This window comes from Phalacrocorax aristotelis, chromosome 4, assembly GCF_949628215.1.
Source record: "Phalacrocorax aristotelis chromosome 4, bGulAri2.1, whole genome shotgun sequence".
Lineage (NCBI taxonomy): Eukaryota > Metazoa > Chordata > Aves > Suliformes > Phalacrocoracidae > Phalacrocorax > Phalacrocorax aristotelis.
In genome coordinates, this window is record NC_134279.1 from 29571263 (window position 1) to 29597522 (window position 26260).

General features: G+C 38.7%; 1 protein-coding gene across 9 annotated transcripts in view; it reads right to left on the bottom strand.

Moving 5' to 3' along the window:
• RAP1GDS1 (Rap1 GTPase-GDP dissociation stimulator 1) overlaps positions 1–26260 on the bottom strand; it is a 103875-nt gene that overhangs the window by 35013 nt on the left and 42602 nt on the right. For 4 of the 9 annotated variants that reach the window (XM_075090785.1, XM_075090784.1, XM_075090787.1 and 1 more), the window contains exons 3-4: positions 13376–13498; positions 8607–8732 (exon numbers count right to left, since the gene is read on the bottom strand). In XM_075090785.1, the coding sequence (XP_074946886.1) occupies positions 8607–8732; positions 13376–13498 (249 nt within the window). Of the gene's footprint in view, positions 1–8606; positions 8733–13314; positions 13499–26260 lie in introns of all 9 variants that reach the window. The other 5 variants (XM_075090793.1, XM_075090792.1, XM_075090789.1 and 2 more) reach the window with 3 other exon arrangements.

Consider the following 26260-nt stretch of genomic DNA (forward strand, 5'->3'; position numbering starts at 1 on the left):
AGCCTGAGAAAGACCAGCAAAGCGTTTTGTTTTACGAAATCTTTTACCTCCTTAGCAGAAGGCAAGCCGTTGATTCGACTAGAGGGCAACTACCCATGCATTACCACAGCCTGCACTAAAGAGGCCAGGCGGTGCCAAAATGTGGGTGATAAGCTGGACACTCTCAGGTAAGTGACTCTCTTCACAGACATGAGTGCTGCTGTAGATAGGGTATTCAAGGCATCCACCCTGACTCCTCAGGCTGTTCTGCTGGCTGGACAACTAACCAGCACACAGCAACCTCAGGTTAAGAAGGCTCAAAGACCAACTTTGTTCCTTCGCGCCGATGTCTCATGTGGCAGGAACACAGCTTTGTTATTGCTAATGCTAACCGTCTTGCTATTATCTGTAGTTTTACTTAACTCTTTCCTCACAGTCTTTTATCAAATACTTAGGCTGCAACTTCCTCTGGTAGGCACGATCTCTTGATTATATTAGTGTACAAACTGTACTATAAAAACCCTCTAACTAAACAGAGTCCTGGTCTCCTGGCTGAGACATTCAAAAGCTCCTCTAAATCAAGGGATAAATTTTACTAATATAGTTCTTTGACAATACTGTCCAATTTCTATTTCTGAAAGTAGCATAGTATTCCTTAGATATGACTGCAACAAATATAACTGAATTTATGTGGTTTGCATGTTTTATGTTAACTCTATGCTGTTATTGCACTGTATGAAATGCTGTATAAAACCAGATGTCTGTGTAGCTATCATGTAAACAAATAAAAGGCTTGGCCCGTGCCATATATGCATGCTGCACAGTGTTGCAAAAATCTACAGAGGTGAACCTCAGAGTACAACAAAATTATATTGTACTTTATTATTTAAGAAGCTATGGTGATATAACTAGACTGTATTAAAACACAAAGTTAAAAGGAGAATGATGGCTGCAAGCTTAAAAAAAAATTAGTAAACACTTAATTCCCAATTATACATAAACAATACTTAGCAAAATGCTAACAGACTCTTTCTTCTGTTTTCCATGGCAATTCAGTTGATGTTTTCTACCATTGCTGATTTAGTGACAGCTGATATTTCTAGTCACATAATGTCTACTTTTCTAAATAGAGTAGAATAAGCTAGACACTCTGGCCACGTCTAGACACTGATCTAACAAGCTTTGTTTTCTGAGCAACATGTGACTGTGCAGTATCTATAAATATGAACAATTTCAAGTATCTTAAAAGGTGAAGTGAAAAAAAGACATGAAAAGGGAGGTTGAATTGAAAGGGGAAGAGTGAGTTATGTATCTTCTGTTGTTCACTTATTGTTACTGAAATTCTAAAAGCTTTTCCTTCTGACAAGGAATTCTCTTTGGTCTTCTTAAATATTAGGAGAATTCTAAGTTTTTGCCTTTCCTGCTTTGCTTAGCTTTGAAGTATGAAGAGCTAGCTCAGTCCTTAATCAAAGTTTGAATCCTTAACTTGCTTTTAGGGTGGCAGCAAGATCTAGTGAATAAACAGGATTTCTTTCCAAGTCTGCTCATGACCTTCTTTAAGACCCTGGAAACACTTTCCATCTCTTTTTTCTCTTTTTTCTTTTTTTTAATTTCCTTGTTGCCTGTGGCTTCTATTTTGACTGTAAATTAAGCAGGTGTCTCTCAGCCTTTTGGAATACGACCAATATACAAACTTTAAAGACTGTCAATGAAATGCTGGAGGGGGGAAGTAAGGAATCAGAAAAAATCTGCTTTGTTTCTTAAGAGTTTATTTTCTTTGTACCTGTACTGACAGAATTCTTATAAATTTATTCTGCTTATTCAAATAATCTTCCTGGAAAAAACAAGAAGAAGAAAAATATTTGCACTGCAGAAAATAAGCAGGACCTACCATACCCATACTCTTTAAAACAAACAGAAAAACAGGCCTAATACCTTAATCTTAAAGAAGGGAAAAGTTGCAAATCTATGGCAATTTGGTGGGGTTTTTTGTTTGTTTGTTTTTGTGGGTTTTTTTCCCTTTGTGGGCTTCTGTTAAGTTTTGGCTTAAGTCATGAGAATTTTGCCACTTGTTTCAGCAGAGCTAATATTTAGAATGTAAATTTTAAAAAGACTAATAGCCTGAGAATGAGAATTCATGCTTTTCATAGCACCTCTCAAATGGCTCTTTCTGATGCTCTAGGAAGATTTCCTCATCATTCTGATTCCATTTAGGCCAACTATAAACTAAGTAAATTAGAATAATATTGCTTAACAGCTTCCTAAGAACATTAATGATTAACTGCCAATACGTACTAAATATTACTGTGAAAGTATGCCCTGGCATGCATATGACATGCTTAGTTTCAAGCTGACGCAATACTTGTGCTGCAGAGGCTTGGGAAAAATGCTGCATGATCAAGGACTTCTTACGTAAAAATGCTATCGTTTTCTAAGACTTTGACGTGCCTTAGAGAAGACAGATCTTAACACTATCACTGTAGAATTAAAAACTAGAATTTTAATTCTCTGTAAGCTGTTGTAAACAATCAGTTTTCAAGCAACAAGTTAAAGCCTCTGGTCTCAATTTCATTACAGTGCTTGGGAAACGGTTTAGTAGATGGCATTTGCATTTGGTAGGATCTAGTACAATGAAAAGTGAAACATTGTGGTAAGATGCCGCCTGGCTGCATGAATCAGGGTGACCTTCATAAAAACGATTAGCCAGTAGCGTGCCATTATCAACACCAGTTGTGTTCTAGGATCCTGCCAGTTTTCCATATGGTACTGAAAAAGGTTATGCCATTTTTTGAAGAAAACGGAATTTGACTTCTTTCCAGTATGTTTAATTCTTAAGCATCTGTTTTTTCTGCTTTAGATCCTGAAATTAACCTCATCTCCTGAGAGGAGATGTAACCGTACAATTGAGTAATTTCTTATTTTTGTACTTTGCCTTTCTTAGCAGATCTCTGCAAGAGGTCTGTATATCCTGGGCAGCTGAGTATACAAAACCTATAGCACATGGAAGATCTTTTTAACAAGAAGTGGTATAATGTTCATGGTCTGGTGTTAACACCGGGATCAGGAGAGACCGGGGTCTATGTGAAAGGCCACGTCACTGAAAATCAGTAAGGAATCTTGCCATCAATACAAGTAAGGCTGGGTAGATAAAAAAGCAATGTACAGCTTGGGAAATGAGAAAAGGATCCAGTAAATTTCCTGCAGAAAAAGGTAGATAAGCAGCTGTCAGTGGAAAGCCTTTATAGAATGAGTTGGCGTTTTTAGTTTCTTTCCAGTTCTATAGCTGTTTATATCATGAAGTATGGTTGGTGAGAACATGTACCCAGGCTGGTGGTTTCATGAAGAAACAAGGTGTGGATGGGCGCAAAAAGCAATAGCTTTGAGATGCCCCAAGGAGGTCCCTAAGCACTACCATTAATATGAATATTATGGAAGGGCAGAATGGGAAATTTTTCATTTCCCTTACAAGATACATGGAGAGCTTATTTCCCTTTGATAGCGTTCAGAATATGTGGATGCTCTAAAGAGCAGGAAGGAATTATTTTCTAATGGGTAAGAATCTAATATAATCTCACCTAAAGTCAAACAGAATTACTCCCTCTAGTCTGTATGGCTATTGAATCAGGCTCTAAATATGCTAGCTTTTCACTTCCTCTTATAATTATCACTTTTATAGTATAATTATGGTAGCTTCTATAGTGTGCTCAATGCTACATAAAAACACATTAAAATAGTTTGTCAATCAGTTCTAAACTGAAGTGTGTAACAACTTACCTGTGGAAGGATCACTGAGATTAAGATAGTGTGTGCACCACAAAATCAATGATAAAAAATATTATGAGGCTATTATCTGCTAGGAAAATACTACAATTTTAATATAGCATCATCTTCCATTAAAATTCTTGACTAAAATTTCATCAGGTTGGCCTGATCTTTCATCTACACAAACTGCATTGGCGCGTGGGGTGTCAGAGCAAGTCAGAGACTTGGCTACAGACAGGTTTTTCTCTTTCTCCTACATTCTCATGTGGGTCTTGACAAAAGGTAGGCCTAACTTGAAAACCCTGGTCTCAGTCTCCCTGTCCCCCAGGCACTCAATCTGCCACATGATTCAAGTCACCAGAGTCTTCCCAGTTTATTGGGAAAGAAGCTGGCAGAGAGAGCTGAGGGATGTACTAGCCATCAGGCTGTTCATGAAGTAATCCCAAGCTGCAATTCGGATTGTGCTGACGATCTTTAACTTAATATCCCAACTGCCAGAGCTGACAGTAGCAAATAATTTTTAGCCTTTATCTACAGTAGAATTAACCATTGTGCTCTCGCTTAAGACATTGCCTTTTTTTAGCAAGAACCATGTTATGTTAAACATAACCTTTCCTGAACAATGGAGATGAGATCTTCATGTTGCACGTGGAACCAAGGTGCAGAGGGACCGTAGATGAGCTTTGGAGGTATGCCCTGTCACTCTGTAACATCTGTACATCTCTAACAGCCCTAAATGAACGAACTTACTACAGAAACAGCGCTGGGGAGAATGGTGGGGAGGGCTGGGAAGAAAAACAGTAGAAAAGTAGCTATAGTTTGACTCATGGATAAAGAGTGGTGAAGCAGTTGAAAGACAGGTCTTATACTCTGACTGGACAATGCCTAAGAGTTTAGCTTTGATTATAAGTGAAAAACATAACCGGTGGTTGAAAGGAATGTGTGGGCTAGGAGCTTTGCATCTAGTAATATAGTTCAGGCAACATTCTGTCCCTGAGTGAGGCTGAGGAATCCGTTGTCTGGGGATACGGAAGTACAAGCAGCTGTACTTGGTACAGGCTGTAGTTACAGTGGGGGAGAAAGCAGGAGGGAGAGGAGGAGCGATCATGTCTCCATTTCTTTGCTTTGCAATTTCTGCTTTGATGAAAACTTGGGGGCCGAGGTGTATGTGGTGTTTACTAGCTAGAGCATGTAGAACAATTACAGGCTGTACCAGAACATACAGTAATGTATCTGTTCTTAAATTGTAGGACAGCACTGAACAGTTTGCATACTGTGATTAGTTAAATTCATTCCTTCTGACTTAAAATCTTTTTGGTCCCCTCAATTGTTTCTTTCATCTCTGCATACAAGAGGAATGCTGGGAGACTAGAAGCCTCATCAGTACTAACAAAGCTTCCTTCTACTCTGCTTTGCAATTATATTTGCCTGTATTCTTGATGTTCAGAGACTCTCATAAAGCAGATCTCTTCACAACATAAATACTTTAAGCTGCTTGGAATAAATTTGACCTATTTTTTTCCCCTTTAACAGTTTATGAAATGCATTTAATACTTTGTAATTTTCCATGCTCAAACAGCTGACTCAGTATTATTTTAGGGGGCTAGCACTGATGAGCACCCAGACAATAACTTTGTGCATGTTCACCTCAAACTTAATAGAGAAGAAAATCTGTCAGTAAGTCTCAAGGTTTTCATTTCATGCTTTTTGTGAGGAGATGAATCTGTTTAGTAAGGTCTCTGCCCAGCAAGTGTGTAATTCCCCTTTTACCTTGTGGAAGGTACTAAACCTCCTCGATCATCAGGACTTAGCCATGAATTACCTTTCCAGTAGCAGCCCCTCCTGAACTTAGGTGGAAATGGTCTTGCCTTCATGCAGCAACTCTGGGATCCGTGAACTCTGAGAAATCACTGCCATTTTCATTTAATCACGAAAAAATTTCAGGCAATCCTTCTCCTTTGCAAGGCCACTTTTAAGAGGCCTTCCTTGTAGGAAAAGCCATTTGTCCCACAACTTTCATCCTGTGCCATGCAGACTTCTCTCAAAAATAGAGACCTGATTAACTCCTTTTTGCACAAACCGTCACTAAACAAAGTGATGTATGCTTACTGGGATGAAATACAGGATAACTGGGGCTTTCAATAAACAGAGTGTTGCTATGAGCCATTCAATGTGGGCTTGATTTCATAATTTCAGCCTAACATTGATTTAGGACTTAAAGACCTTCCTCATTACTGTTTCTTATAATTACATGGGCAGTAGAAGCAAAAAAACCACTCATGTATACGGCAAAATACAGCTAATGATGTATTTCAAGTTCCTTTGAGTCCCAGTTACCACAAGGGTAACAGCTGCTTTTGTCTCCATTGAAAAGAAAAATACTATCAATACATAATAACATCTTTTATTAGAGCTACTGGCCTCCACACCTTGTCTTTGTTATACTTTAAAGTTCTTTGTTAGGGGAAAAATAATAGTCATAATGAAAATATATCAAATTTTATACCAATAAGCATGTTGAAAGTATTTGTCCTAAATAAGAATTTAGAAGAGGGTACATAACTACATAATCATTACACATTAAGATAACATACAAAATAAAGTCAGATAGGGTGGATGTGATAAATAAGCACTGTAAACAGCTTCTTCTGCTCAAATCCAAGATGTTAAACTTGATTTTTGTGACGTTTTGTTACGCTTTATTCGTTAATCTTATTCAAATACACAGGGAAGGCAGTGACCGTCCTCCCACAGGAGCACAGCAACACAGGGCATACAGAACACATCGCTGCCTGCTGTAGATGCTATCAGTGCCGGCTTTGCTACACAGAAGGGCAACACAAGGCGTGTAATACAGCTCTTCCATACTGGATAACTCCTGCACTGTAAAAGCCAGCAGTCGTCCATAATACCTAGAATCACAGTATCATTTAGGTTGGAAAAGACCTCTAGGATCATCAAGTCCAACCATCAGCCCAACACCACCACGCCGCCTAAACCATGCCCTGAATTGCCACGCTTACATGCCTTTTAAATAATGGTGACTCCACCACCTCTCTGGGCAGCCTGTTCCAATGCTTAACCACTCTTTCAGTAAATAAATTTTTCCTAATATCCAATCTAAACCTCCCCTGATGCAGCTTGAAGCTGTTTATTCTTGTTCTATCACTAGTTACCCGGGAGAAGAGACCAATACCTGCCTTGCTACAACCTCCTTTCAGGTAGTTGTAGAGAGGGATAAGGTCTCCCCTCAGCCTCCTCTTCTCCAGACTAAACAACCCCAGCGCCCTCAGCCGCTCCTCATAAGACTTGTGTTCTAGACCCTTCACCAGCTTCGTTGCCCTTCTTTGGACACACTCCCCCAACTCAATGTTGTTCTTGTACTGAGGGGCCCAAAACTCAACACAATATTCAAGGTGCAGCCTCACCAGTGCCAAGTACAAGGGCATGATCTGATACTACAAAACCATTTTTATGTGTCCTTATTGTATTTCATGAGAAAATGTAGGTTGAACAACAATGACGTGAAGAGTTAGGTAGATTTTACTTATATGAAATAAACCAGTGCCACCTGGGAGTGAGCTTTATATCACATATGGTCCTGAAATAAAATATAGTAAATACATTATGTTATAGAAAGCTCAACAGCTTCTCCTTGAAGTTTCCATGGGGAAGCAGCTGTTCAGTTGATTGGTCACCTTAAAGAAAATCCTAAATGAAAGAATTATGCATTAGCATCCTCAAGAAGTAGTTGTCTGTAAATGGAAATGCCAGCATGGAAAATCTGATTAACTTTCCTGAGGTCAAAGACAAGGTAATTTAAAACAATATAAAATGTAAATTTCCAAACTAGGCTGAAAAAATGTAGCAAGGAGAACGGCTACGACTAATTAATTTTTTTCAACAGACAGTATTCAGAACAGCAAAACTCATAGTAAATGCAACACATAGTACAAAGAAAATTTCTTGCAATATGAAATAAGACACTAAATCTCAAGATAACAAAATGCTTTTACAATTTCATCTCACTTCCCATCTGCAGACATCCATAGGCTTCTAATTCCTTCAAGTGCGTAGGAAGATGTTCTTCGTGTCTCTGCTTCTGTACCATATTTATTATGCACTGGCTTTTATCAAAATATTTAGAGTAAGCAATAATGAGGCTGCATTTTCAAACCACGGCAACCACTGGTTTGGTTTTGTAACTGACATATCCATGCATGTAATCAGCACATGGAGTCACAATTGCATTTCAAAAATCAATTGCTTGGCAGTGCAAAATTTACTGGCCCACAAAAAGCTAAAAAACCTCACCAACCTCCACCCGCCACAATTCCTGGCTATGAAAAATACCAATATGTAATCTTGGAGCAACTAATTGGCCACATAAGAATTCCGAGAATCAGCAGCATAGCTCAGGCATCATTTCAACTGCATATGTAGCTCTGCACAGCTTTGAGGCTTGTAGAATATGAATGTTCCCTTCTGAGTCTGTCTATTCCCTTCTGAGACATTCTATCTGAGGAAAAATTAACTGATCAGGCCTCTGTGTATGTGGTACCTGCTCTTTGAAAACCTAGCTCATTAACATTTTAAAAAAACCCAAACCCAGGATCACAAATCTTTTCTATTCTATATCCAGTTGTATCACAATATGAAAACAGGTTTTTTTAATCTTTCTGTCACAAAAGTGTAATACAAGTGTGACATTCAATTGTCCCATAGAATCAGATGAGCCATGTGGTAAATAAATAAAATCAAGAGAAGAGGAAAGTGACTGCCCAGAACACAATGTACAGAACACCAAAACATTCCCCTCCCTCCTACAAAAGCATCTACAGAATATGGCATGTTTCAACACTCACGGCTATCGTAGCATATATTGCCCAGGGCACGTCCTGTTTGAAGCAATACTTCCTGGTCTTTGCAGTTTAACAGTTGCACCAAAGGAGGGATCAACCCAGCATCCACACATGGGTTCCGCATAAATTCTGCAAATAATGCAAAGCCTGTTAAAGCAAGCCAGCTATTTTTGGTTTCATCCATTCTAGTTATGCTGGCCTTGCAACTGGGCCTTTTGTGAGAACACACATGTGCATAGACAAACAATATAAGTTCTCATGCAAGTTTCTAGAGAATAAGTCCAAGTCAGGATTTGGGCTTACATTCCTTTCATTATTCATTAATTTAGAAAGAATTGAGAGTATTTAATTGACTTCCATGGAAACTAATTTAACATAGCTTAGACTGAGCATGTTTTTAGCATCATAAAGAAGTGCTGAAAAGGATAGTGAATTCGCAACCTTCTTCTCCACCCCAACAAATTCAACATGAATTAAAATCACTAAATAACACAAAAGGTGACTTAAAACAGCATTCATACTCCTACGTGAGTAGCATTTTTTACTCTCTATTCCCTTAATTAGAACTCCTGAAGAGCTTTTCCTTTAAAAAAAAATTAAAAAGAAAGGAATTAAAGCTAAGTAACATGCTCTTTATTTGGAAGGTAAGAAAAGGAAAAGAAAAACAAAGAATGAGAAATACAAGAGAGATTATGTGAGTCCAAAGGACTGTACCTTTCCACAGTCTTTCTGATTCCTGCCATGGGAGGAAGCCAGAGGACCCATCCACTGGGAAGCGCTCTGCCTTTCTGTCCTTCCCACTGTGTCCCCCAGTCACAGAGAACCAAAGTATTTCACATCCAGGCAATTCATAGAGAATTATGCTGGTGTCAGAGAGATAAAGGACTGGTCTCTAGAAGGAGCTATAGTTAGGCAGGCAATGTGCTGCACATTTTACAAACCAAGTTTACAGAAGGAACCACCTGCTACACCAATAGTTTACTACAGAGCACCCTCCAGAGAAGTAGCATTGTAATGGGCAAACGGTCAGTATGGTTTTGATTTGTTGTGAATTGCAAACTATGTCTCTTCCTGAGCCTAGACTATGTTGTATCTTCCAAAACCAGTTTACTTTTGTGTTACTTAGTCATTTATGAGACAGAATGAACCAGGGTGTACAATCCCCATAAAAAGAGATGAGAAAGTTTTCTGATTCTGGATCAACAGAACCCTTCATGCCAATAACTCAAAGATTTCATACAATGCTTGAAGTACAAATACATCTGCTTAAATACTCCATTTGTTGCACCTATTACAGTGTTCTTTAATGCTTCTGTAGCTACAAAATCTTGTATCTTCTGTAGTTAATCTTGCAGTGTTGTTTTGGCTAAAGAAATAATTGCATAGAGGTAAGCAATCCTCACGTGATGATAAACTTTGTACTTCATCTATTTGTTGGTATATCAATCAGCAATATCTATACACTTGCAGAAGTACAACAGAAGATAATAGTCAGCACAATTGATCCACCTTCCTAAGATACTGTAACATTTTAAATGTAAACAGGTGCTATACTGTGATAAATGGTGATGGTATCCACCATAATCAACAGAACAAATATCAGATACATCTGTTCTGTAAAATTGGTCTTGCCATGCCCTTGTAACTTTTTACCTTTTTCTTATCACCCACTTTCACCTTCATCTCAGTGTTTATTAAATTTATGTTCCTCCCTCTGTCTTCTCTGTCCCCTTAGCCTCTTCCCCTCTTAATTGCCTATAAAAACTTTTCTCTGTTACTCAGCTTCTCCCTTCATCACTTTCCTTTGCACTTACTAATTTACCATAGTCTCTACATCATCAAAGTCAGATTTTTTTTTCCTCTCCTAGTCTGTGACATGAGGTGGAACTTGTTCCCTCCTAAAAGATTGAGAGGTTTCAGTCTGTTCTGTTGTGTTTAGGTTCTTGCTTGTGTGGTAAAAAGGAGTAAGAAATGCTTCCTCTACTCTCCCGCCATCTGGAGTGAGCAGAAGCTTTCAGTCTCCCATTCAGCAACAAAATAATTAGGCAATGTGCTGAGCAAACTTGCTCAGCAAATTTATCAAGGTCACGTAAGGGCAAGAGGTAAAAAAAATGGTCCCATATATAGCAAAATAGATCTGTGAGACAGCAACAAAAATGCAGTAACTGCAACTACATTTGCAGGTGAAATTACACAGATGTAATAGAAGAGAGAGATGGTAATCAAGAAGAGTCATTTAGAAGGTTTCCAGTGACCTGGCGGAGAAATGAAGTAGGTCCTTTGAAGAAAACAGTGAAGAATCGCTTAAGAAGTTAGGAGGAGAACCACTGAGGACAGAGTAAGGTAAACCAAAGGAGGACAAGATTTTGAAAGAGAAATATAATTGTGTTTTAGTATTACAGATTGTAAAGACGATGTTCTCATTCCTACACCTGGCAAAGAACAGGAGACTAAAGACCTCGGAAGAGGGTTTTATAAAGTCCACAGTGGGGAAGGAAACTCCATGTAGCAAGTGCATCTGAGCCTTCAGTATGCTCACAGTTGAAAGGGAAATGGCTGTAGCTGGAGAGACAAGAGGGACTAAAGAGAGTTTTGTGTGTTTGGATATTTAAAATGGGAGAGACTAACAAGAGCTCATGTTGGGAGGAGGAAGAGACATGTGAGCTGGAGAGGTGAAACAGAGCAAAAGCACAAAGAGGTGAAAAGAAGATGATGAAACAGGACAAAACTACTGAGGCAAGCAGAGGGATTTGATGTGACCAGATGTGTGTGTAGGACCGGATGAGGGGGATGGTAAAGGAAAACTAGAAGCAGGGAAGAAAAAGATGCTCTTTTATCAATAAAGCCCAGATTCAGTGTCAGAGGCACTACTCCCAGCTCTGCCAGTGCTGCATAGCATGACCAGTTCCATTGCCTGGGTTTAATGCCTACTATCTGTAGGATGCTGATAACACAAATTTCTCAAAGTACCCTTAAGCTTGTTGAAAAAAGGTGCAATGAAATGCTTGTAATCTTATATAAGAGGACCAAGAAAAAAACAGAATTCAAATGAGCTATCTGCTCTCCTTCTTAAGCAGCTAGTTCAATAGAATTAGAATCCAAAGAGAAAACACCCAGGTCATCTCAGTCCTGAAAGCAATGGGCACCTTAAATAATTTCTGATTACCTTCACTTTAACCTGGGCTGCCAGAAGTTCCAGTTACACCTGCTAATAACTCAGAAAAAGACAAAAGCTGTTTTGTATGATGAACCAAGTAAAATGCCAGTTCTTCTGAAAAGTGTACTCATACAACAATTTAAAAGCTGGCAGGGAAAAGGATACATTTCAGACATTTCATGTATTAGAAACTATTCAGACATTTCATGTATTAATTCAGATTTGAACTATACTGGCTAAATGCTCTGTAGGAGAATCTTGCAGGCAACAATGCATAGTAATCAGTTAAGCTATTGTGAACATTGTTTTTATTCTTAGCTTTCCCCCTTCTGAGGTAGGAGCTAAAAGGACTAACTGTGAGGATACACAGTAGACTGCAACATTCTGAATATACTTACTATGAATTTATTAAGTACAGAACAGGCATGTGATACTGTTGCATGAATCTCTATTATTGTGAAAGTTTAAATATCTATGTTTACATTTTTTACTGGCTATTATCTAAATAATTTTAAAACATAAAACCTAACTAAGTATATCTTCTTTTCTTGTTAATGTTGTTTCTGAATATCCATATATAGCATAGTCTCAAAACCAGTGAATTGGGTGGAGGAGGTCACACAGGAGCTATCAATAAGAATGTGTAATACTGTGATTCTAAAGAAAAGGTGGAAAAAGAACGTGGAAATAGTCAGCAATAATGTAGGCCATCTTCCAAAGAGGCATGAGAGTTTACAGAGGGAGAGAGATAGAGCTGCCAGGCCTGCATGCAGAGAGCAGTCAGGAGGCATCCTACTTTTCTCTGCCTGGCCTCTGGGGAAGGAAAATGCAAAATGCAATCTGTGCCTCTTTGGCTGAGACAGCAGCAAATCAAGGAGTGAGAAGTCGGCCACAAACCTCCTCTACCCTTGTCACAGGGTCTGCCAGTAGCGCCTGCTGCAAATATGAGGCCATTTTTCTGAACTCAAAGTATGCAGGGTATTGGATGAGCTTTAAGATAATTACTTCTAAAGAAAAAAAATTAAATAGTTTTAGATAATCTCCTACATTATATGACTGTATGTATATAATACATACCAAAATGGACCCAATTCTCATTTGGGAGCTTGGGCTTTTCCTCTAACACACATAATGCTCTTTAGGTAGGAGTAACTGGTTTTTGTGTGGTATCAAAGGCCTCATAATGGTCATAATGTTATCACAAATCTCAGACCAAAGAAACAATCCCTTAACCACCTGCATACATACTACTGGTGCAACTACATGCACTGTGTGTAACTGGATGCATAGATGATGCACACCTTTTTTTCCTATATGCATTTCATAAAGCCAGTGGCATGCTACCTCTGCCCAATAAATTATGCTATTGATTGTCTTAAAACTAAATAGCTTGACAGTAAGGACTAAAAAAAATTCTAGCAGCCAAATGCTGTTTTGATTATATTACAAAGTAGAGAAACAAAATTTGACAAAACAAAAACAAAAAGAGTGAAAAGGAGAGATATGAAAGGTGTCTAATCTACAAAATGAAAACATAAATGAAGTAAAACATACTGACAAGTGAGGTGAAAAACTGAAGATGTTCCAGCAGAAAAGTTCTTGTAGAAAACCTCACCATTTCTGGCTACTTCTGCTATGATGTTAGCTACTTTTGCTGTGCAGGAAGATTGTGGCGTCAACAGACTCGCAAACACCTGAAGAACTCCACTTTTCTGGATTTTTTCACTTGTCTCCGTATCTGAAAAATACAAAAATGACTTGTGCATCAGCTTGCTTTGGGGAAGACAAGAAAGAAAAGCAGAAGGGAAGTTAAGTCTTCTCAAAGGTGATTATTAAAGTACTTATTTTCCCATATAAGAAGCCAACTGCTATTTCAGTGATCATACTTATTATATATGATGTGCTCATAGAACTTAATACTTTGCCATTCCTAATCAATTGATCTTTATAAGGTGACTCTATGTATATAAGTAAATACAGATACATACTCATGCACACATAAGGAAACTACTGGAGAGACTGGTAGAAAGACTAAAAGTCATGGAGTGATATGCAGCATCCTAAAATACTATGTAAAAATCAAGGAGTGGTACTTTGAAGTGATGAATTATTGGAAACGCTCAAGCAATGATAGGGGGAAGTCCTTCCAGCTGAGGACACAGCTTAATGCAGCATAGGAGTCAGAAACTGGAGAAGAGGGAGAGCTAAGCAGATCCTGGTCTAGACTCCTCTTACACTCAGCTTGAATATCTTTCTAAATCACTCTGCTAACCAACAGTAGCTCCAGTAAAGTCTCAGTAGAAGGGAAAGGGAAAAATAACAGTGAGTGTCTTGTAGTAGATATCAAAGATTCAGAACAAAACTTCTCTTTCTGCCTGTAGTAGAGAGGAATTGTGCAGCTGTTCCATAACAGGGCCCCACCTAGCACTGCTGGACAACAGCTCTGTGACAAACTGAAAGTTAACATTGATTCAACTGCAATTAAGGATAAGGTACTAGATGCTAAAACATATTTCGCTAATGCTTTCAAAGAACAGCATATTTGAGATGAATATTAGTGTGACATACAGTATGATTAGATGGCAGCTATCACTCAAGAAAGCAGCATGACTCGTTAAGCCATTCATAATGGAAGTTACTTGCATTCTCCAAAGATGGCTGTGAGATGCTCTAATTGACAACTTTTGCAAAGCAAAACAAACCCACCTGAATGCATGTCTGTTGTTCAACAACCCTGTCTCGCAGGGGTGTTTTTAAGCACTACAACATACACAACCCCCCTCACATCACTTAAAAGTTTTACAGTAAATGCAAGTTAAAATGAAAAAAATCGCTAGAGCTTGCCAGTAACAGTGAGAAACAGATGCAGACATTTCAGAGCTGGGAAGACAGGCCTCTGAGCACGACTTTCTGCAGTTTCTTAGAAGCACCCTTGCTCCGGTATAAGAGCTATCAAGATAGTCAGGCGGGGCAGCAACAGTAATAATCAGTGGATTTTGGTTTGACATCGTATCTTTCAAATCTGGGAGAAAAGGAAGGGATATTATATAATCTTGAACAGCAAAGGAGGAGACTTAAACTAATCCAATAGTTTTTTCAAGCCAAAGTTCTCTGTTTTCCCCCTAAACAAGTAAATGCCTATTTTGTGCACCACAACTAGCCAGTCGTCTAGAGCAGCAGTTTGCAACCACTCTTCAGCTGTGCTTCACCTGTGAAATGGTAATGACATGTCACGGGGCTTACCACCTTCTCTCTCCTCCTCCTCTTCCCCCTTCTCAGGGCTGAAATTGATTTTTGACTTGTGGCAGCTCCAGGACAACCCCGCTTTCTCTGAGCGTGGGAGAGATCCACTCGAGCTGGCCCTGAACAGAAGGCAGCACAAGCCTGGCAGAGGTGACTCGTGTGGGTTTTGTGGCTCACATACAGTATGTATGTGCATCCAGTGATGTCTAGGTGACAGAAAATGGACTAAAAGGAGAGAACTTCAAGTCTGGATTGTAGTTATGCCTCTATCTCTGTTCAATTCCATCTTGGGATGCTGGTCTTTGGCTAGGACTACTCATCTGCAATATGTCAGTGATGACTTCTGATTACAAACAATTAGGTATAAAATTAAGATGGATTAATTTCAACATATCATGCATAATATAAGTGCTAATTATTATTTACCTGTTTGCTATCTAGTTAACTGCGATTTTTGAAATGCACTGAGGAATCCTCTCAGAAGATATAATGTGAAGGAGCTTACGGCTTACTTGGAAGCTTTTTATAAGTTCTGACATATAGCCTATACTTAGTAGATATATTCTCCCATGTATATATACAGATGAAAGAAAAGTTTGACTTCAGAGAGAAATCATATCAAGACTAAAGACTGGTCCAGACATCTTAGCTGTCTATTAAAGACAGCTCCTCCTTCTCCCTTAAGTTCCAAACTGAAAGTACAGAATTGAAAATTGAAAACGCAGGTATCTGTGAACCTGCATTAGTAGGCAGGAGACATTAATGCATTTTTTTCTCCTGCCACGCTGCTGAGATACACAGTATCCAGTCTTATTTTTATGATCTGTAATTTGATGGACTCATTACTGTGCAGAGCATAAATTACATAAATAGAACAAAATATATCCTGCATGAAGTGGGAAAATAAAATTAAATGCTTCTCCAGGCCAAGTGTGTGTAGCAGATATGCACTGATTTATTTTATTAAGATAAGCAAGTGAGTAGCAATATAAGCAGTGGGCTTAACAGACCTGTTGGAAATTGGGAAATCAGCTAGCTGGGATCACATAGATGAAAACAGACCATTGACTTTTGTCTTACTCTTAAGCAGTACAGGAGGCACACCTGCATATACCTTCCCCTTCAAACCAACATCCCACTGGTTCTTGTTACTCAGGCTGAGTACCAATACCAAACTTCTGCTAGCCACAAAAGAGGGAAGACTGATTAATTTGACCAGCAGCAAGTGTACCTTTCCTATCACTGGGCAGGGACACCCCTCTGCTCTACCCTGAGTGAGTACTGAAGCATAATTGTGGGGAAAAGCACATTACTCTGACATCAGGCAGAAGAATAGCTACCAACTATGCAGCCCACACTGCTCTCTGAGGCAGTTTTGCCATTAATTGCCTTGGGTGTAAAAAATGCCATGGGGCACTTCAGCTTGTCTACTCCAAGTCTACCTGAGCCCTGCTCTTCCTCTGCAGAATATTTGCAATTTACACTTGGTCCAATATACAAATTAATCTAGTGTCAAAATAGAGATATGACAGTATGACATTAAATCCTTGCAGGCAGTTTATAGTATATCCTCCATATAAGGCATCCTAAGGGAGTGTGCCAATAAAATTAGTGTTACATCCTCATTTACATTACTCTAAATTATCCTGTTTTGTATCTGCAGGATAAATCAATTTTTTTCAGGGACTTTGTGTTCATCACATTAAAATTCTAATAAAGAAGGTGGAAAAAAATGTGCTGAAATATACAAATTAATTTCTTAAGCCATATGTAATTGGCAGACATTTTAGTTATAGAAAATCAATCTTCTTGGTGGACTTTTGAAATGCTTCCACAAAGAAGGTATTTCAATTGGAACAAGATGTCTTATAGGTAAACCTCAAATTGCCTTGTTGAATCTAACATTTTTGTATTCTTTTAAAGGAGGAGGGCTACACCTGCAAGCGATGCACAGGGCTGCCCTGTGGAAACTGGGAAGTCTAAACGAGGATCTTCAGCCACCCTTCACTTGTCTGAGGAGTCAACTGTATACTCAGTTCAGGTAGTAAGTGTTAAAACACCAGGCTAAAGAAGAAAACACCAAGCTGGAGGTTTTGAAGATGATTTCAGCACACCTATAGGTATATAAGCAATTTGGCTTTTTCTTAGAAGTGCCCAAATGGGACAATTACTTCATGGCTACTAGCAAAATATGAGCTAAGAGTCTTGTGACTCTGTGCACATGCATTTACACAGTCCTAGACCCTATTCTGCAGGATGCACTGAAACTATAACTAACTGTGGTAGGAGGGGACTGCAGCTGCAGACAGCTCTGAAAAGCAAATAACTGCCCTCAATCAAGCCATGCTTCTCCTTTGTTTTTTCCACTTGCTACTAGAGAGTGGCATGGTTGTTAGGAGGCATGGATTTAGACTGCCCACCCATTAAGGCCCACGCACCTCTGTCTCTTCTGCTCAGCTCCATGGAACATGAGTCCTGTATAAATGCATAAAAGGCAAAGGGACATTGACAGGGACAGAAAGGAAAGAAAAGTGTGTGCGGCATTACTCTTTTGGAGAGGACAACAAAGGGTTGTGTTTACACAGCAGTATTTTCACTGTGATTGTAAAAACCATTATTTGGTTTTCCTTCTGCAGAACCTAAGACTGGAAGATCACGCACCAATGTTGCCAAAGAGCTGGTGCCCATACCACTGCCCAGGCCTAGGGGAAATAGTTTGGGGTTTACGGACAATAAGAAATCGCTAATGGCTTTAGCATAGGCAACCCTCAGTTCTTGCTTTTATTCGTTCTCTTCAGAGGCTGGAGCAGGCTTGCTTGGCTTCCTGGCTGTGTGTAAATGCACAAAAGAGGTATTATTTATAAGGAGATGAAGCTGCTGAGCTGCTGCATGCTAGTTTCATTCTGGGCTTCCTAGTAAATTATTAGAAGCTAAATGATTTTGAAAACTTATTTCAGTTGTCACCTTTAGAATTGCTATTTCAGTTGTAGTTGGAGCAAGTAAAACCGAAAGTTTTTCTAGAAGCAAGGAAGATCTGGGCAAAATCTCCACCACGTAATTTCCCTTCCGTGCTTTCTATAATGGAGAAAAAGGAAATTATAGCCAGTGGTAATCACATGCTAAAAATTTGGCTTATGCTTACCATTTTAACTCCTTTATCAGAATTGCATCCCCTTTCAAATCTGTTGAATTTGTCTCTTGGGAAACCTAACAATCTAAGTAGCCCGACCTTAGGGTGCCACACATCAAAATCGTTTTGCTATATGTGATGTTCAGATTTCAAATGCTTTCTTTTAAAGCCTGATTTTCAGTCTGCATGCACCAACCCACCCCTAGAGCACCTGCTGCCCCCTATCTTAAAGCAAAGAAACTAGGACTGTAATCATGCTGCTTTAGAAACAGTCCTTTTCCACACAATATAATACACTGATGTGCCATGGCAGCCTAATTAGGGGGGGAAAACCTCTAAGGTTAAACCTGCAGCTTTAGATGTCTCGTTATATCACTAGATATCAAGACAAAGGGTATGTTAGATCAAATAGTGCCAACATCTTATTAATGTCATAGCCGGGTGATTAAAATGTCAATATCCTCACTTTTCATGGTTTTTGCAGTGCCTGAAGTCAGAATAATAAAGGGTGTGGGCAGGAAATTCTTTAATGCCATAGATCAGAGCTGGAGAGCTGAGCACCGTGGCTATCAGACTGCTTAATTAAGTAGCAGAAATCACTACAGGAAAAAAATCCAATGAGTGTCTCAAATTAAATTATACACTCTCTCCCCTCTCAGTTCTATTTCCTGTGAAATTTTGCTCCTCTCTAGTCACTCTTTCCTCCACTCTGCATCATTTCATCCACCTTCAAGTAAAAGAAATGGCAGGGAGGGGGAAGGGAAGGAAAAGGCAAGGCAACTCTCTTGGAACTGCTACTACTTTGTCCTTGCTAGCAGAAGAAAACTGTAGGTTCACCATTTCCATTCTCTATGAACAATGAGTTTAAGTTACACTATTAGATGTGACCCAATGGTAGTGAAGGCTAGCACTGCAATAATTCTCATGTTGTGGAGCTTTACATGAGAAATGAGGCACAGAATTGTAAATTAGTAGCTTTGTGAGTGACCTCTTTTTTAAGCCAACTGTGTTTGCAATGTACTCTTTTGAAAAATGTATGTATTTCTGGCTGCAAAGATGTTTTATAAACCTCCCAAAACTACTGCAGAAAATTACCCTGGCTTTATAATGTTCCTCCTACATGTACTTTCATCAGAAAGAGAAAGATGAACACATGAATAAATAATGATAAGCCACATATATCACGAAAGGAACCTTCCATCTGCTCTTTCAGAAAGCAGAAGGGAGTAGAATGAAGGGAGCAAGGGATATCTTTCTAACTGGCGTGTCCTCCTAACCACCACAGTAAAAAAGGTTCACATGACCAAGAGCAAGTATTGATGCTCTCTCCATATATGGCCTCCCTCAAGAAGCATTGTCTCTCTCTCCATAGCCTCCTACTGTATTTTCCAAACCACAAAATGGAGATTTTAGTCTGACTATATGAGCAGAAAGAGAGGGTTGTAAAGAACCTCAGTGAAACAAATGATGTGCTCTCATGCAACAAAGAATGCACCACTGATAAGGAGGCTTTTGGTTACCATACCTTAGCCAAAAAGGCTGTTCCAATTATCAAGACGTGTTTTTACAGAGAAAAAAAACCTCTAATAATAAGTTATATAGAAAAATAAATGTATAAATATAACTTCCTTTTGGCATGCTCCTCCTCACATGGTGAAATCCCCACAAGTACAATCTGCTTGCTCACCTATCCTTCAAACTAGATGCCTAGGAGACAGGGAGGTAGGGCAGATTCTCCCTTATCTGTGCAAACGTTTCCATCACAGTGTTTGCTCTGTTCTGTCTCTGCCAGCAGCAACAGAGCAACTTCAACTCCTATTTTAATGAAGAATCTGAGATAGTGCACAGACGTTTGTAATTAAAATCTCAGCTCTAACAAGGAGGGAAGGACAGATGGAGAGACAGATTAATCAACCAAGTAGCTGCATGATTCCCACTGATTAAACTCTCCAAAAGCTATATCCAAAGAATAAAAGTGAATTTCAGTATGAGACCCACCCCTTGAATAGCCTGTTGCAGGTACCAGTGAAGTAATTTAATAAAAATACAGGCCAGCTTTGCCCTCAGTGAAGAAATATGCACATCAATACTTCCACAGATATGTCACAGCACAAGGCAGAATATTAAGTCTCAGAATCCCTGAGTTCCTGAACTGCATCTAGTTTAGAGCCCTAATGCATAGTCTGGTGGATTTACCTGAGCTGTTAAGTTCCCTGCTCCCCCTTTCTGACTCACCCTCTGCAGGAGGCAACCACTTCGGGAGCACAGTTGCTGAAAGGGTTTGATATTAGTGCCTCAGCTGCCAAGTTCGTTGTCTGGCGTCTTAGTACAAATGTCATCCACTAGCATCTTCATGTTTTATACTCAGACTGTGAGACATTTTAATCTGCCGTCTCTGTTACTTGTACTAACTGGACTTATTACAAGACCCTGGGTAAAGCCTTAAGTATCCTCATGCTTTAGTTTTTCAGTCTGTATAACAGAAATACTAGGCCATAGTGTAAAATCCTTTTTCCAAATTTGATTTAGTTTAAAAATCAAATCTGATTTGAAAGCTGAGCATTATATATGCAGGAAATGTTTCATATTCCTTTTAAGCAATCTCTTAAGAGTACTCTCGAGCAAACTCAAATGCCTGCTGTAAAATTTGACCCAGTGCTTATGGAAGAGTACATCTATGGACAAAGGAATTTTTTAGTTACGGATGTTTTTAAAAAGTTTTGCTGCCAAAGTAGCTTAAGGAAAAGCTATCCTAAAAAAGATCACATTTGTAAGTCATAAGGGACTAGGACAAAACTAAGAATGAAATTTCAGACCTGAAATTGTGAATTGCATGATCTATAAACACAATTGTTTGTAAAAAGCACGCCTCTTCCTTTCATTCTCTATTGCATTTCAAAACGCAGGCCTTTTCCTTTGCTTCTGTATTGCATTTCAAAAATGCAATCTAAAAAGAAATTTGTCAATTCTATTATCTGGCACTGCTATTCACTGATGCCTTCTGCAAAGAAAAAAATATAACATTTAATCTTTATTTGGCACACTGTGTATTCAATGACTAGCACCTGGAATTTAACACTTGGATAAACATCATTTAACTATTGGCACTAACTAAACACATCACTATTAAGAGGAATTTATGTAAAATATAATCCCACTAAGCAGCAGTGATTACCATTCAGTATCGTTAGGGTATGCCAGTTTACTAGGAGCCAGTCCAGTAAAAAGCAGTCCCCTTGATTTAGTAGGTTCCAATTAAATAGGTATACTGTAATAATATCATATATACAGCACTTATGATGAAACATTTCTGAATTATGTGTATACAGTGCTATGACAAAGCAACAGCTTCATGAGCTAAGATGCAACAAACATCCTTCTTCAGCAAAAAGAAGGAATGCTTTATAACACAGTATTGGAGCCAAAACTCCCTCTTACAAAATATCCATCAGGATCCCCAACTTTCAGAAAGGCATTTGACTAGAAATCTTCTCAGGTAAACTTAATGGACTGCAATGAGCTTAATCGGCTGAGCTGGCCCAATTCAATTTGAACCTCTGGCTCTGCTACAAGCGATTATCTGCATCAGAGGCAGACTAGAGATTCTTGCTTGTATGAGTACGCTGGTTTTTGGTTTGAAAGCCTCCTACCAGCAAACCCTTACTGCTGATGCAGCTATACTGCCAAAAGCTATCAAAATAATAGAAGTCTGTTTTGTTGGTAATGTTACTTTCTGAGGCACGTAGTGTAAGGTATTGTAGCAAAGGAACGTTTGAGCCAGTAGAAACTGCATCCGTACTAAGACGGTTTCCATCCTCGCTAGTGCAAAAGCAGTCCGAAGCCTTCCCTAGCAGCAGAATATAAAACCTTCCTCAGGGTTTTATGTACTATCTTTATTTCCTCACCAAAATGATCTCTCTATATGAAAATGCTCCTGCCAAAAATTTTTTCCTCTGTAATCCATTATCACCATTTATGTTAGCATAAGACTTGATTTTATGCATACAAGCCAATCAAAATGATTTTTGGTCATGCAAAATATTCCCAATTATATTAAATGTTATGTTGATTTCTACATAGAAATATATATGTTGTAAAGCATAATTCAATGGCAAAAGCTAAATGCTTACGTCATGCTTTTGCCTTTAATTTTATAGCTTTCTACTCCCCATCAAGAAAAACAGGTTCATATGACACTCAGCAAGGACAGTGTACTAAGAAATAAACTGGAAACACACCTTTGAAGGAAGAACACCTTCCTTGACACCTACTGTCATTTAAGAGTCAAGACTGAAGGTGACCCAAAACAAAGGAACTGCTAAAAGGGGCTGTACATACTTTGGTTCTGAACATGCAAATGCTTTGCCATGTATATATGGCTTTATACATAGAAATATACCTCTGGAGCTCGGTGGGACTACCAGAATGTCAGAATCTATGTCCTTAAAGGTAAGAACATATGTAAATGTTGGCAGAATCAGGAACTTTCTTTATATTTGTTTTACTAATATTACTCTGTGCTCTAAATGTGTGCTGCAATAACATACTGGGCTAAATCAATGGAGATTCTGAGCGTAAGCAGCTGTTGTGGAAGGCAGTGGGAATTATGAAGACACGGCACCATCGCTGCTTAGGTACCTGCGTTTAGCTTGTTGTTTTCTTTCAAAAATTTTATCTTTAAATCTGTTCCTCCCTTCTCCTGTTTCTCTCCTCTTCCTCTAAAAAATCTTATGCACTACTTTGTTCCTTGTTACTCACCCACTTAGTTTCATTTCTTCCTTTTTCATTTCTGTTCCCTCTCCCTCCCTTGGTTTGAGTAGACATTAAATACATTATCCCTGCACCACTGAATTCCAAAGAAGCTGGATCAAGATTTAGCCGTTGCTAAACAGACACCAGGTCATGTCTCCAGTACACAAGAAAACAAGTTGTACGAGGTACTATGGGTAGCTCAGTGCTACTCTTAATATTTTTGTAGTTTCCAAGTCAAAGCAGGAATGATAAAATAGTAAAATCTTTGTCATGGGCTAAGGCCACCATCTTCCCAAAGAATACTTTAATCTCAGCAGATAATGATAGATGTCAGTAGGCAATTAGCAATAATGCTGTTTTGGTTTTCTTTTTGGAGGAGGATGTTCCGGCTTTCATCTCTGTATTTCCTTTTCATGGATATACACCACAAATGTGTGTTGCTTATCTGAATGTTCAAGCTGGGACACTTCCATATCAGGACTAACGTGCAAGCATGTGTCTACTGTGTCTCAGTATACATCGATGGGTGGCCTCCTTCTCCGTCTAAGCTCACAGGTGGGTGACATATCCCAGAGATCATTGGAGGGGAGACCTGAGGAGGATCAAAACTCCACCTGCTCCTAAGAAGAAAGGGAGATGCTAAAGATCAAAGAGGAATGAGAGAGCAGGGAAATGCTATTTGTCATTGGACTTACTTCTACTAGTTATCAGTTAGCTTAATAGGCCACTGATCTGACTGACATTGTCTACCCGCTTGCTTGTGCTATGCGACCTTGATGTGCTTGTGCACTGGCTTGTGTTGTTACAGCTTGTTAGTAATGTGTATGAGATCTACGGGGATGCTGAGTGCTCTTTTTATTTATATGAAACGACAGTAGCCAAAAGTTAATCCTACATGTGAGGATCAGAATAGGGCCTATAGACAGTTATTCTTTTGTTTTAAGCTATAATGCTATGCAAGCATTCACAGCCGTGAAAGCATTGTTACTTGGTCACAGTCCACATTAAATGATTGTCACCTCATTTTACTCTTATTCTGCTCAGTCTCTTCAAACCAGACAAAGGTTAGTTTGGTGATGTTTAAGGACAGGTCCACTTGAGCAAACTCTGAAATGTGGAGCTTTTTCTCCATGCTTCAGAAATGGAAAGGAATAAGCTTAAAATGTCTAGCCAATGGGAAAAAAATGAAAGTCTTTTAGGTAACGTTTATACCTTAGAATAACTCTCCTAGGACAAAAGGTTCTACAACTTAATTTTTTCTATGTTTGGGGTGGGAGGGCATCACATCTTTTACTTTCATACTAATGTGTGAGAGGATCACAGAAACAAAAGATGAAACGACTATTCCTTAATCCTATGCGTACTAAAGAGGTACAAGATTTCACTGAAATGAGACGGCACTCTCATGTGCTAAAAGTTAAGCAGATACCCACTTACATGACTCTTCAATGAATAAATGAGTTTGGACAATGAACTGTAAAAAATGTCCAAAAAGGAAATAGATAAAAATGGGTAAAGCTCTCATTTTTTTCATATATCAAAGGCATTAATAGCGACAACAATATATTTTCAAATTTCAGAGAAGCAGATTTTTTTTTTAGTTGAGCCCTGAATTTAACAATTACAAAACTTTCTCTCTACTTCTGCATGACTTTTCTGCTCCAGTAGAGGATTGTTCCATCTTCTGTGGCCAGCAGAGATCAGAAAAAGGAACATCAAGTATAGGAAGAGCATGAGTACTAACTAAATTCAACAACATATGGGAGCCACAGCTATAAGGAACAGAATAAAATTAAGAATTTCCAACTCAAATATAACCTCTGTGTTAACATATGGTTGTGAAAACTGGAAATCCACCAAAACATTGAAGACAGGAAACTAGATGCCTTTGAAAGCAAGTGCCTACAGAAGATTTAGGGCATTGGATGGAAAGTTTCATCACTGATGAAGGAATGTGACAAATCTGCAGTCTCTGCAGAAATCCAACATTTTCTTAAACACTCCAGATGCTAACACATCCTCCTCTGTGATGCCATCAAATAGGAACCAATGTGTTTCAGAAAACCCACTGGTGACTTTCAAGAGAAAACCTGAACAGAAGCGTTATGTAGGAGGGCTGAGCTCATGATCTCAACACCATAAAGCTGAAACAGCAGGAAGTGATGGCAAAGGCTTGCTAGCCAATTGCCCAGGAAGTCTGTAACATGCTATTTTCTCTGATACAACACAGTAAGTATATTCAAAACAAAACAAAAAAAACCCTGGCTACAGTATATAGCCAAAATACTTTGGCTATATACAAAACAAAATAGCAGAAAGAAACTACATTCATCATAGGGAGAAAAATGACGTGCCAAAGAAGCCTTAGAATAATGCTGAAATTTCCAGTTTCAAACATGATTTTAAAATTCTCAAGTGTCATCTGGTGGTTCCTTGAATCAATATATGCGTAGCTCAACAAATAGAAAACAGCATCTTAGCCAACCACATCTTCAAGGCAAAAAGCATTATTTTAAACCTTCTTCTTTGAACTGTAAGAGCTTTCCAAAATTTCTAAATCCTTTTCAAAATGGGGCCCTGCCATGTCACTTAACCTTATCTTTATTGGTGTGATTTTGCTTAATCATTTTTACACACAAACTTGTAAACTCATACTCTTAGCCACCTAAGAAGTGTATGTAAAAAGATGCTTCAAATGCATGTGCTAGCCTTTGCACTTCGATTACATGTCAGGCATTTTTCAGAGCCAGAAGTTGAAGGCTGGGATTAGTGGGCATTTTCAGCCTCTTACACTGAGTATATCAGAGCCAAAAATAACATTCTCAGCAGATTTTCAGATTTCTCATCTGTCAAAACTGGGTTATTTATGTCTGCTATAGCCTCTTGTATCTGAAATGCAGCATGTCTGGGCTAGCAATAACATTTTTTTTTGTTACTGCAATAATTATGTCTCAGAAGGCCTGTGGTTTAAAAGAAAACCTCTATTTCCTTCTTGTTTTCTTTTTCTCAGGCAGTCCTTTCTCGTGGACCTCTCTTTGAGGATCTTAGGACAACATTCAGCTGTTTTTTACTGTTAAAAAAAAATTCAGTAATATACCAAGTCTAGTAATGCTACTGGAGCTCGTGCTTAATACTGCCATTTTTCTACAGTATTTGCACTGAGAATTTCTGTTGGTCAGGAAAGCAAATATGCCTCTCTTGCATCTTTAGCGTAACTTCCAGTACCACTTGTGCATAGGGGAAGAATGAGATTTCAGATATTGTTCCTCTGTAAGTTGTCATTTAAAACAAACAAACAAACCAACCAACCAACCACAAAATACCCTTGAATTCCAAAGTTGCTAAATATGGCAGAAACTTAGCAAAAATATTAGA